The sequence below is a fragment of the Amborella trichopoda genome, chromosome 12 (assembly GCF_054954075.1).
Source record: "Amborella trichopoda isolate Santa Cruz 75 chromosome 12, AtrichopodaSantaCruz75HAP2 v2.0, whole genome shotgun sequence".
NCBI lineage: Eukaryota > Viridiplantae > Streptophyta > Magnoliopsida > Amborellales > Amborellaceae > Amborella > Amborella trichopoda.
In genome coordinates, this window is record NC_142347.1 from 38,775,175 (window position 1) to 38,789,923 (window position 14,749).

The following is a 14,749-nucleotide window of genomic DNA, read 5'->3' on the forward strand; positions in this document are numbered from 1 at the left end:
GGAATTGTTTTTTTTTGTTCTTGTAATCCACGATCGAATTTTTTGTTTTTTTATGTTTTTTTTTTTTTTTGTAATCCATGATCGAATTTTATGTAATCCATGATCGAATTTTATGTAATCCATGATCGAATTTTTTGTAACCCATGATCGAATTTTTAGAAAATTTATGAATTTTTTTTTTTAATCCATGATCGAACTTTTTGAAAATTTGTTATTTTTTTTTTTTAATCCATGATCGAATTTTTTGAAAATTTGCTGTACTTTTTTTTTTTATTTCTTTTTATCCATGATCGAATTTTTTGAAAAATGATGATTTTTCGAAAAGATGTGAAAATCGTGATAAAGTTTTGATTATCATGATGTATTAAACATTTAAACCTAATTTTTAATTTTTATTGTTTGAGTTTGCTGTAAATTTTTTTTTTTTTTTTTTTTCATGATCGAATTTTTTGAAAATTGATGATTTTCCGAAAAGATGTGAAAATCGTGACAAGGTTTTAATTATCATGAGGTATTAAACCATATTTTAAATTTTTATTGTTAAAGTTTTTGTTGAAAAAATTGTATGTTGATGGATTATTTATGCAAAAAAATGCATGTTATTATGTTTTCAATACAAAACTGTATTTTTTTTATCTGTTGTTCATGGATTTTTAAGTTGGAATGACTGATGTTAGCCGGCTCTTTGAAGAATTGTTTTTATTATTAATTTTTTAATGCAAAAAATGTATGTTCTTGATAATTGAGTTGTAGCCATGTTTGGAGCTTGCATTTTGTATTATTCTAAATGTTTGTAATTGATATGTACGAAATATTATTGTCAAAAAAGGTATTTTGCAATAACAAATAACAACGAATATGACTACATGAACTACCGCAACATATTATCACTACATATGGTGATTATTTTTCTTTTTGAACTGTCAGGTTAATTTAAACTTTTTACATCTTAAAACAGTTGAATCATGTGAAGATCTACAGAAGACCCTGCATGGCAACATGGGGTCAGACTTGATCCCAACAAGAAAGACAAAATTATTTGTAATTACTGTCAAAGAGTAATAAGTAGTGGGGTACATAGGTTCAAGCAACACTTGGCAGGGGTTAAGGGAGAAGTTTCTGCATGCACTAGTGTCCTTAGTAATGTAAAAAAACAGATGGTGGCAATTCTTAATGCTAGCAAAGGTAAAAAAATTGCCAAACATAGGATGAATGAGGAGATAGCTAGTTTATATACACCATCAAGCAGGAATAATACAGAAGAGCAATATAATTATGACCTAAAAGAGCAATATAATAATGAGCTGGACATGGCCACAAGATTGAGTTTACATGAACAATATCAGAGGGAATGTGGGTTTAGAATGCCTGGTGGGTCTAGCTCAGACATGCATGGTGGGCCTAGCTCCGATATGCATGGTGGGCCTAGTTCAGATATGCATGGCGGGTCCAGCTCGAGCATGTATGGCGGGCCCAGCTCAAATATGTATGGAGAGGTTGGTGGCAATATGTATCAAGAAGAATCAGTTGTTGAAGAAATTGTTTCTAAGTTACCTAGGAGTGCCAGTATTGCAGGTCATGGTCGTAAAGACCCATTTCTCTCAAAGCCTAAGTCACAACAGACGACCTTAAAAGGCATGGTTAAAGGTACAAGAAACATGTTAGGGAGATATGTTGGTAAATGGTTCTACGATAAAGGGATTCCCTTTGATGCAGCCAATAGCCCATATTTTCCACCTATGGTTAGTGCAATCCAGAGAGCCGGGCCTGGGGTAAAACCCCCGACGGCATATGAGCTCAGTAGGCCAATATTAGACAAAGAGGTAGAGGAAGTTAAAAAGTGGATTGAAGAATATAAACAGAGTTGGCCAAGGACAGGAATTACTCTCATGAGTGATGGTTGGTTGAATAAAGTTAGCAAAAAGGAGTTTTTAAACTTCTTGGCCTATTCCCCAAAAGGTACAGCTTTTTTGTCTAGCAAAGACGTATCAGGGACGAAGAAGGATGCAAACTTCTACGTACGACTATATGATCAGATAGTGGAGGAGGTGGGGGATAAGCATGTAGTCCAGTTTATTACGGACAATGCGCGTGCATGTGTTTCTGCGGGCAGCAAGTTGATGGATAAAAGGAAGCATTTAGTATGGACCCTGTGTGCTGCACACAGCATCGATCTTATGTTAGAAGAAATCGGCGAGATCAAAATTGTGAAGGAGACTCTAGATGAAGCAAGGTTGGTGTCGAGATTTATATACAACCACTCGAAAATATTATTTCTGTTTAGAGAACACTCTAAGAAAAAAGAGATAATCAGGCCTGCCATAACCCGCTTTGCGACCGATTACTTAGCTGTGGATTCCATTCGACAATCTGAAGGTGCATTAAAGAGATTGTTTACTTGTGAAGAGTGGTTAAATGACCGCCTCTCGAAGTCCAGTACCGGTGTAAAAGTGGATAACATAATTTCAAATAGGCTGTTCTGGTCTCGATGTTCCAGTGTTGTAGAGGCCACTGCCCCTTTGGTCACGGTGTTAAGAATGGTGGATGCTGATAAGAAAGCTACCATGGGTATCCTTTATGAAGGTATTGAGAGGGCGAAATCAGCTATTGGGGAGAAGTGTAATTTTGCTAGCAAAGTGATCGATATTATAGAAAAGAGGTGGAACACCAAATTCGGACGTCCAATTCATTATACTGGTAAATATATATTTATATCATTACAATGTTTCAGTTTAAATCATTTTTTTATGAAATTGTAAATGACATTTTTCTACCTATATATTTTTTAGGTTACTACTTCAACCCAAAATTTTTCTATTTGACACATGAACAACCCCACAAGATTATGGAAGGGGTAAGATACATTATTGCAAGGTTGGAGAGAAACCATCGAAACCAAGTAGCAGCAATACAAGAGGTATTATTTAATGTTTGGGTAAGAACTTCATTGAGTTGTTATATTTGTGAGGAATAATGCACTAAAACGTAATATATTTGTTTTAGCTTGCTATGTATAGGGATGCTATAGGATCCTTCGGAACTAGACTTGCCAGAAATTCTCGAACTATGATGGATCCAGGTTTTCCCCTCACTAATATTTTGTTTATTCATATATTTAATCTTATGAATTGTTCTTGCCCTTACAATGCTTTTTACATTTTAATCCAGCTGAATGGTGGGAGATATATGGTACTGATGCACCTCACCTAAAGAGGATAGCAATCAAGGTGCTCTCCCAGACATGTTCTGCTACTGGCTGTGAGCGCAACTGGAGTACGTTCCAATGGTTGCACACTACTAGAAGGAATCGACTCGCTTCTGAGAAGCTTCATAAACTAGTCTACATTCATTATAATTTAAACCTCAGAGAGCGACAAATAAGAAGGAAGCTTGAAGACTATGGGCCGATAGACTTAGACACAATATTTGTCACAGACACAGCAGACCGATGGGTAGTCGAAGAGGAGGAGCCAGTGTTGCACAAGAGAACGTTCCTTGAGGCTATCGGTGATGAAGATATTGAAGAAACTGATGAGCGGCATGAAAGAGGAAGCAGCCAGCCAATGTATCCACAATATGTCGATGATATTGCACCTAATGAGGGAGAGTGGGAAGGGGGTCTAAGAGAAAATGAGAGAGATGATGATTCTGAGGCCACCCTATCCCAGCCATATTATTCACATATCGAGTCCCAACAACAACAGTGTAGGGATGAGCACGACAATGCAGGTGAGCATGAAGGATGGACAAGCTTCGGGGATTTTGGACTGGGAACACAACAAAATACTAACACTCAGGGATTTGGGAATAGTCAGACGCCCGCTAATATCGATGATTCGTTTTTAGATCGAATCAATGAATTGTCAAACGAATTCAATCAATGGCACCAGCGTGACCAAGAAGAACAACAACGTCGTCTATCATTTTATTTTTAGATCGTATGTTATTAATTTTATGCTTTATTGTAGTCCATGTATGTTGATATACTTATTCCATGATAATTCTATGTTTATCCTTTTGTGTGATGTAAATTAAATGTTGTATGGCGGTTCATGCAGGGAAAGAACATATCAATATTCGCATATTCATCCAAAAACATGAAAATTCTTAATGGAGTACCCTCATTTTTTATTGAATTCCTAAAAAACAATATTTATAATGAATTTTAATAAATTTTTCGGATTTTTTTGAAGCTTTATTCTGACCGATTCACCCGATTCCGATCCGGATCGCCGATTCACAGATCCGGATCGGTTTTTGGAAAGCCCGATCCTGGTCACCGATCCGGTTTTTAAACCATTGGTTTAGACAGTGATCGAGGGAAAAGGCAGACATGCAACTGAATTGAAAACGTGTTTGGCAAGACCCAGCCCCACAATCACCGTCCAGCCCATTGATGGACGCTAATGATCCCCACGACCACCTGATGAGTAACAATATACAACGAACATCAACAACAAAACATTTGTGTCAAACAAGTGTTCATTAGTTCATATGAAAAAAGTGTCTTCTTTCTCGAGCAACACTACCGCTACATTTTCTTTAAGGCAAAGTTTAACTTTTATATTATAGAAGTAACGTACATCTCAAAAAAACTGCATGAAATAGTTGTCTAGACTTTGAAAAACTACATCTCTATCCCCGAGATGCATGGATATGAGAAAAAAAGATTTCAAATCTTAAAAATAATGCATCTTGTAACAACTTATCTAAACGGTTTATATTAAAAATTTTAAATATTTATAAATCTGCTCGACACTATATTTAAAACTTTAAATTTTATTATTAGGGGTAAAAATTGATTTCCAAATGATCGTAAAGCTTTTCAGCACTGAAAGTACATCATTTGTAAAGCTTTTCAGCATTGAAAGTACATCATTTAACAAAATTTAGGGGTGCCCCTTTTTCTTATTGTTTAAGGTGTACACAAACGGCACCCTTTGATAAAAGAATAAGTATATGGATTTGAAGATCCACGCGTGCAATGCACTCTTAAAAATTGATTAAGTCATTATCGAAACCCTCACGTATCCATTAATAAAGGGTGCGGTTTGTATAGAGCCTAGGCCCTAAACCATCAAATTAGAGCTTACCTTTAAACAGTGTTGAGAAATGTAGTGTCAATACTGGAAATCTTTATGATAGCCTTATAATATATTCTTATATTTATTTATAAAGTTTAAAGCTTCAAAAATAGTGTAGATCAACGGATCTATGAAAACTTGAGAAAATTAACGGTCTAAAAAAGTGTTACAAAATACACTATTTTAAAACTTGAAATCCATTTTTTTCTTATGTCTATGCATTTTGATGTCGAGATGATCAATTTAAAGATATTTAGGCGTCAAAACAACCTCTTCTAGTGAAATTTTTAAGATAAGCTCAAATTTGATTGTTTAAAGCCTCGGCTCTATATAAACTTTTTCCCATGCGCCATATGAGCCCACTTACAACCAAACAATGCATAATCTTGCTGCCGTCTTTGATACTCAATCATTATCTCTCTCTTCTTCTTTTCTTTTCTTTTTTTTTTCTTTTTATTATGAGAATCCTCTTTCTCTCTCTCTGGCAGTTTTAGATTACTCTGTCTGAGTCCTGAGTACTCGGGCTCTCGAGTTTTCCCGAGTTGAGTATCCTACCAGGGGATATTAAAAAATAGAGTGATTTACATTTAGGCCTTAAATGTTTTTTTAAAATACCAAATACTTCATTTATAAATAGCAATTACAAAGAAGATCAGTCAAATTGCTTCTTCTTTTTTCAAAATTGTTCCTCGGTTTGAGGACACCTCGAACTGAATTTCAATCATTATTTTTTAGGTTTTTCATTAGTAGGGCAATGTCCTAAAGCTTGGGCACTACCTACTAATGAAAAAAACTAAAGAAATTTAAAATTCAAATTGAGGATTGCAGCATCAGACTGATGGGTAATTTTGAAAAAAAATAAAAATGGGTTGACTGACCTTCTTTGTAATTTTTACCTATAAATGAAGCATATCTTATTTTAGAACAAATTTTAAGGTCTGTACATAAATCACTCTAAAAATTCAAAGATATCATAAAAAAATAAAGAATTTATATGTGATGTGTTTTTTTTTATGTTTTCTATCATTTTAGCAAAGATTAGAAAGTATTTTGATCATGAATGCTTATTTTTTATGTTTTTCTATATTTTTTTATTATATAAAAAATGCCCCCGTAAATTTTTTTTTTTTTAAATCTAATTTTTACTACTTTTTTAACCTCATTTTGATGTGTTTTGCTTTATCTTATTTTAGAAATAAATTTCTTATTTTTTGGTATTATTTATAATTTTTTAACCTTTTTTTTTTAGAAAGATTTCTATACTTCTCATACATCATAAAAGATCTATGCATCCCCTACCATCCAACAATCCAATTTTGATCAAGAGAGTCACTCACCATTTGATCTTAGATACGATATCTCAAAGTATTTTATTTTTAGTTTTTTTATACGAATTGTATGAATATAAAATTTGGTACGTGCCATGGTATCATTGGGGAGTACCTATAAAAAATATTAAAAATAAATTTTCGATAAAATACAATAACCAAAATACCTCTAAAAATTTTCAAGGGTATTTTGATCATTTTATCTTATTAGAAATTTTTTTTTAATATTTTTCGCTAGTGCGATTTAATAATGGATTGGCTGTCCAAAATTTGGTGTCAAAATAGTTTATAGAAAACAATTAAAAATAAAATAGTGCAAAGACGTGACATTGTGACTGGGACAATCTTAGCCCTCCATTCAAAATGGAAGGTTGGATACGGGGAAGTATATAAGTTTTATGTTGTAGGGGAAGCATAGAAAGCTTGCCCTTTTTTTTTCTGCTATAGGAGAGTACGGCCGAGTTACACAGACTTGAGCTGAGTACTTGGATCTGGCGTTGGGCGAAGTACTCCCCCAAATGGTGGTTTCGAACAATTATATTGAATTATAGAATTAAAAGCTTCAAAAATAGTGTAGATCAAGCAAATCTATGAAAACTATAAAATTTTGAAAATTGACTGTCAAAAAATGCATTACACAATACACCATTTCCGAAACCTAAAATTTCTCATGTCCATGCATCTTGATGTCGAGATGATCAATTTGATGTTATTTGAGCATCAAAGCAACCTCTTCTAGTGAAATTTTTTAAGTAGGCTCTAATTTGATTGTTTAGAGCCTAGGCTCTATATAAACTTTTCCCATATATATATATATATATATATATATATATATATATATATATATATATATATATATATATATATATATATATATATATATATATGTACATATACATATGTATATATATATATATGAGAAATGACACTATGAGACCCTCCCACACCCATGTGAGTAGGACCCCAAATAATCACCATCAAATTTGGCACAGATCTTTAGAAAAACTATTACATGGATGTGAAACTTGACTTTTTTAGAGATCTGTATTAAATTTGATAGTGATCATTTGGGGTCCTACTCACATAAGTGTGGGAGGGTCTCATAGTATCATTACTATATATATATATATATATATATATATATATATATGAAAAAGTCTTCCCAACACCTATAGGTGAAAATGAATAGTGATTTTGCCAACCCTCATCACCGTCCAAATTTCATCGCGTGGTCACGATTATCTAGTAGTGTTTTATTTTTTATTTTTTTTTCTACAAATCAGAATGACATGGAATTTGGAAGGTATGTACATCTTACTGAAGTGCGTCTAATAATAATATAAAAAACATTATCCACAAAAATTTAATTGACCAAAATACTTTTGAAATTTTTTGGGGGTATTTTGGTAAAGTTTTCATGTAAAATATTATTTTTATATATTTTTTAAGATTTCTCTATTTTTTATGAATACACGCTCCAAATTTTAAGTCATTTCGATTTGTAGAAAGAACATGAAAAATAAAACACTACAGGACAATCGTGACCGCGTAATGAACTTCGGACGGTGATGGGGGTAGGCAAAATCACTGTTCATTTTCACCTATAGGCATTACGTAGTGATTACATATATATATATATATATATATATATATATATATATATATATATATATATATATATATATATATATATATATATATATATATATATATATATATATATATATATATATATATATATATATATATATATATATATATATATATATATATATATATATATATATATATATATATATATATATATATATATATATATAATGATATTATGAGACCCTCCTACACTCATGTGAGTAGGACCCCAAATGATATAACTTTTCTAGAGATCTGTACCAAAATTTAATGATGATCATTTGCGGTCCTACTCACATGGATGTGGGAGGGTCTCATAGTGTCATTACTCATATATATATATATATATATATATATATATATATATATTATTTATTGCATCACTTTCAGTATATATAATTTCTTGGTTTTGTTCATTTCTGGCGGTCCATTGTCTAGTATTTGTGAGGATTCTACTCCTGGTTTCATCATCTACATAGAAATCCCACCAACCTCTTAACTATTGAGTGAATCCATTTACTATTGCCTTTGCAACCTCTTGATCTGGGTTGCCTGCCATTTTATTTGCAGAGGCAAACATTGTCATGTGTCTCATAACATCTAATATTTTTAATTCGGATAATCCATCTATTGTCCAGTTTACTATTGATCTTCCTGAATATGATACTACTTGTTATATAGCATCTTCTTCCATTTGTATATCAACAGGTGTAGGTCTCTTGTGATATGGTAAAGTTGTTATTGGTTTCCATTTCTTTCCATAGGCTATTCTATTAAGATCTATGGGAGTGGTATCCATAAATGCATTTTCTTGATTTTGGATAGTATCTTCTATAATTGGTTCTTCTTGGAGCATCATTGTTCCATGCTCAGGTAACTTTGCTTTTCCTTTATCAGAAGATTCAGGTGTTGAACTAGTAATGGATGGAGGAATATTTATTTTGGGAGAAGGTATCCCTTTGATTTCTAATTGGGATAATTTTATTATTAATTGATCCATTAAGGATTTATTGTTATCTTCAATATGAAATTTATTTTTATTTAACTCTGGAGGTGGTTTAAACAAAACTGCTTTAGGTATAGGGGTCGCAGAAGGTTGTTCTTTTGAAACAAGTCTTTCTATTCGTTCTGCCTGTTTACCTAAAGATTGCATATACAAATTGGTATAATTATTTTGTTCTACAATATGAGGAATCAATTCATGTTTCTTACCAAGCTCTTTTGGTAAGACTTTATAGGGAGTAGCTATTATATCATATATTGATTGTGGCTGTGGTGGTTCATCCTTAGATGGGATGACTGCTTTGAGTATTATACTTTTTTCAGGAGGGTGTGTACTAGCAGTGGTAGTACCATCCGTACTGATATAGGGTTTTTTCTTCTATTGTTTGAATGTTGTCAAATGAAGGAATAGTAATATTATATTGACTACATATTTCTTTTAACCATATAAAAAATCCTTTGGTTATTCTCTCTTTTTTAAGAAATTTATTATATTTTATATGCATTAATTCTATTAATCTAGGTTGAAATGTTTTCAAATACCATTCTCGGATTTGTTTATTTTCCTCAGATGAATAATCTTGTCTGATATAATTTTTATTTACTTTTCTTCTTTTCTTTTTCAATTTGGCTGCTAAGTATGCTGCCATATATTCATCAGAATATTGATCATATGGATTTATTTCTTCTTCTATATCATCCTCAATTTGTAATGTTAATATTTGAAATTCTTCTATACTAGGTTCAGGTGTGTATGCTATATTTGATTCAGGGGTATATGTAGGAATAACAACAACCCAGATTTTTCATATAAATATTTTAAGTATGCTGAATACATTGAAGCATGGCATAAGTTTTTCTATTACCAAAATCCAAATAACACGCACAGTTGGTACATCCAGTTTCGGCTCCCTATTTTCGAAAGATTCCCCACATGGTTTAAAAATTGGTTTTTTGAGTGGGCTTCAACATCTCAAATTTTACCTCCTGCTTTCAAAATAGTGTAGGAACAATTCAAAAAATATAACCATGTTGATAACACCATTGATATCCACCTATATTTCATGGCCCTTTAACAAATCCCATGGAAAGAAATGGGATTATTTAATCTCAGTTGATACCACTGCTGACTATTCCTATATCCCCAGACTTGGAAAAACTATCTCTGTCAAGTGGTGGGACATATTCAATATAGATCCTGCAACACTCACACCTAAAAGAATACCTCCAAAAACCCCTAAAAAACAACCAAGCCAGAATACAGCCAATACTTCATTTGATTTCCCAACCTATTTGAGAAATATGCTTCAGTCAAACCCAAATGCCTCAAAAGAAACATTAGAAAAACAAATGAGAGAAATATTTGCTGAAGCTGAGAAAAAACTAGTTTCCTCTAAGGAGACCGTACAATCATCTCCTTTACACACCAACCAATATCTCAATCTCCCCACAGAAGATCCGAATGAAGAAACTGACTCAGAAGAAGATGACCCGGACGAATTCAGTCAGAGACCCTGAAGAATTTTCAATCAAGAATCAGAATACTGTTGGTAAAATTCATCACCATACAATTGTACCAACAACAATAATGTCCAATACACTTCACCGACGCTGTCACCATCATCGCCGTACACGTCACCGACGCTGTCACCATCATCGCCGATAACAAAGAAAAGCATCACCAACAAAAAGTATCATCCACAGTGACCACCGACATATATGACAAGAGATCACTATAGCCACAGTAATTACCGACATATAAGACAAAAATATCACTGTAGCCACTTACTTTTTATTTTGGCTTTATTCCTTTTTGGTCTTATCACTCCTTTTCCTTTTTGTCCGTTTCTCTTTGAAGTCTCATCTCCTTTATTTCGTTTGTCTTCTTCCTTTGATTCCTTGCTTCCTCAATACGCAACCTCTATTATAAAAGAGGCCTCCCTCCTTAGTTAAAGGAGGGGTCGCTCACAAGTCTCTCAGGTCGCTCAAGTCTCTCGGTCGCTCCTCCTTGGTTCCCAAGGTCGAAAGATCGTAGCCTCTCCCTCTCATTCCTCTACTCCTCTCTCCTTCTGTCAGCTTTTCAGAGCTCCTCTCACAGAGTTCCTCTCTACAAGAACTCGCACTCTCTGCTCTCACTCTCTTAATTCTTCTCTGCTATTTTCTATCCCTGGAAGTTACAATAATAGCCGAAGCTATCCTGACCTTCATAGCTTCCTATAAATCTCAATTACCAGGTTCAATCTCTTTTCTCACTATACTTAAATGTGTGACTGCAATCTTATCTCTCTCCCTTCATATTGCCCGCATCACTGGAAATTATTCTCCAGTTACTGTATATGCACCCAGTAAGTCGCTCTGTTTTCTGTTTTCTGTTTTCTGTTTTTTGTTTTCTGTTTTCTGTTTTATGTATACTGTAAACATTAGACAGTATTGTAACAGTGGTTTTTAGTTAATTTCCATTTGTAAGATGTGCTAACAGTGTGTAATAGTTTGTAATCATACCCTATGATTAATACAGTGTAAAGTTTGTGTTTTAAGCATGCAATTTAAGATACTTATATATATATATATATATATATATATATATATATATATATATATATATATATATATAAGAAAAGTCTTCCCAACACCTATAGGCGAAAATGAACAGTGATTTCGCCTACATTCATCCCCGTCCAAAGTTCATAGCACGGTCACGATTGTCCAATAGCGTTTCAGCTTTTATTTATTTTTCTACAAATCGAAATGACCTGAAATTTAGAACATGTGTACATCTTAGTGAGGCGTACCTAATAAAAACATAAAAAAAAAATTCATAAAAAATAAATTGACCAAAATACCTCGATATTAACTACAAATACGCCTGGTTAAAAGAGTAAATTTATAGAAACCTCTTTTATAACTATTATCATAATAGAAGATGACCACAAGAATAAAGATCCCTACAAAATAGCTGCAATATATTTGAAAAATCATCTACATCCCAATAATGGAGAAAAGAATAGAGAATGGTGTGAAACCATTCTCCTCGAAACAGGATCATTAACCCTGGTCCATTTTTATAAAAAAAAATACTAATATGATTGCTTATTCTAAGTTTCAAATACGTAAAATAATTTCATATAAAGATTGGGGTGTTGACCCCTCCCTGCAAAAATTCTCGGGTCAAAAAGTCAGGAAGGTAGTCAGTATTACCTTTGATATATTCAATGTCAAATGCAAAGGAGGAGAGAATACCTTGCTATCGGGCAAAAATCTGTTTTGAAACGAGATTTTTTACATCTTTGTGAATAATATCTTTTGCAGTTTTACAGTCAGTACGAATTAAGAATTTTCTATTGAAGAGGTCACTCTGAAATTTTATCACACAGTGAACAATGGCTAGGATTTCTTTTTTAACTGTAGAATAATTTTGTTGGATAGGATTCCAAGCTTTCGAAGTAAAACGGACCAACTGTTCTTTATTTAAAATCTGTTGTTTTAAAATTCCTCCCAATCCTTTTTCTGAGGCATCACATTCAATGATTTTAAAAGTAGTAGAATTGGAGAGTGTTAGGTAGGTTAATTCTTTTGCCTTTATTTTTATTTTTCGAACGGCTGAAGTGTGCACATCCGTCCATTCAAAAAGATTCTTTTTTAGCCTTTGGAATGGCTTAGCATCAATAGCCAAGTCTTTATAGAATTCAGCATTATAATTGAGACAACCAAGAAATCTTTGGAGTTCATTTTTATCCTTGATTATATCAAGGAATTTATTGGCAAAATCAATGGCTCTATCAATGGGGATTATTCTCTTTTGGAAAATGTTATGTCCCAAAAACCTTATTCTTGTTTGGCAAAGGCTAATCTTTTTGGCAGAAACTACTAAGTCAGCCACCTTAATTGCTTTAATAAAAATATTAAAGTTTTTTAAATGTTGTTCTAGATTTTCAGAGAAAACTAGAACATCATCAATATATGCAATCATGAATTTAGTATAGAGAATAAAAATATCATTCATAATATTTTGAAATTCATAAGGGGCATTTTTTAAACCAAAAGGCATAACATTCCATTCATATTGTCCAAAGGGAACATTGAAAGTAGTTTTATAACGATCCTTTTCTGTAATTTGGAGCTGCCAATATCCAAACTTTAAATCGAATTTTAAGAAAATGCAAGCATTAAGAAGTCTATCCAATAAATCTCTCTTATTAGGAATGTGATATCTTATCAATCTCAAGACTTATAATGTATAACCAATCTAGATGCACCCCGTTCTATTTCAGAAGCTTTTTCAACATAAATACTGAACAATTTCAAGGAGAAGAACTTTTTCTAATAAGCTTTTTCAGAAGTAACTCAGCAATCTCTTTTTTACAAATTTCCAAAAGTCTAGGTTTCATTTGAATGGGCTTAGCTTTAGTGGGAATTTTATCCTCATGAAATAGGTCTCATAGGGTAGACTAACAATATGTTTTTGTCTATTCCAAAAGGCATTTAGGAGTTCAGCACATATTTCTTTTTCAATATTATCTCTGAGTTTTTCTATTGTCCTCTTATTTTCGAGAAGTAAGAGGTTGGTTTCTATTATTTTATATTTAAATTTTTCCTCGAGGTAATATAATAATTTTTCTTTATTGGAGATTTTCTCTTTTATATTATTGATTTCTTTAATTTTAGGTTTTTCAATGAAATTTTATTTTACATCATGTCCTTCAATATTAGCTTCAATTCCGGTGCTATCAACTTTTATCGGATAAAGCATATTTAAAAATGGAGTACCTAGGATTACAGACTGGCTTAATCCTTTAACCATAATAAAAAGGAATTCAAAGTAATTACCATTATTACAGACTGCAGCACTAGAAAGTTTGTAGTTTATAATTATTTTACTGTCATCTGCCGTATTTAAGACTTGTGTTGTCTTACTAAAATATTTAGTAGGAACAAGTCATTCATTTATACAATTTAAATATGCTCTTGAATCTATTAAGGCAGTGACTTGAAAACTATATTCCTTTTGGACGACTATTTTTATCGTGGTAAACCATTTTTGAGTAATTAAGAAGGTTAACATAATTACAATCTTGTATTTCATTCATATCAGAAGATTTTGGTTCATCAGTTACCTTAGGAAGAGTATTTTCTGCTTTGGGGGGCAGAAGATCTTTATAATCTGTTATAATGTCATTAAATTTTATTTCATCATCAGTAAAGTCATCAATAGGGTTATCTTCTAAAGGGTTAAAAACTAACTCCATGATTTGGACTCTACTTTTTAAACTTATTAGTTTTCGGGGGTATTTTGGTCAATTTCTTTCATGTACAATATGTTTTTGATATTTTTGTAGATTTTCCTATTTTTATTAATACACGCTCCAAATTTTAGGTCATTCCAATTTGTAGAAAAAAAATGAAAAATAAAATACTACCAGACAATCGTGACGATGCGATGAACTTTGGACGGTGATGAGGATAAGCGAAATCACTGTTTCTTGTCCCCTATAGGCGTTTTGTGGTATCTTATATATATATATATATATATATATATATATATATATATATATATATATATATACACAAGAAGATGCTGGGGTGAGCCTACTAGCTCATAGAATAGTATAAGCCCAATGACCCAGATTGAATTTGGGCTGATCTGACGGTCAGGACTGTATATCAGTAATATAATTTTAATATTATTTTGTATAAATCTAAATA

At 32.4% G+C, this 14,749-nt stretch overlaps 1 protein-coding gene across 1 annotated transcript; it reads left to right on the forward strand.

The window, feature by feature from the left end:
* Positions 1–3,007: 3,007 nt before the first annotated feature.
* On the forward strand, positions 3,008–4,161 carry LOC148779578 (uncharacterized). The gene is made up of 2 exons (XM_088852917.1): positions 3,008–3,079; positions 3,169–4,161. Exons 1-2 carry the CDS (start codon positions 3,010–3,012, stop codon positions 3,933–3,935), a joined length of 837 nt encoding a protein of 278 aa, XP_088709043.1. The 5' UTR covers positions 3,008–3,009; the 3' UTR covers positions 3,936–4,161.
* The last annotated feature ends 10,588 nt before the right edge of the window (positions 4,162–14,749 follow it).

Bases quoted from the DNA above. Each gene is read 5' to 3' on its own strand.
- LOC148779578 (XM_088852917.1), top strand. From the start codon at position 3,010: ATGTATAGGGATGCTATAGGATCCTTCGGAACTAGACTTGCCAGAAAT. The intron at 3,080-3,168 runs GTTTTCCCCTCA...ATTTTAATCCAG, and splicing joins TCGAACTATGATGGATCCAG to CTGAATGGTGGGAGATATAT.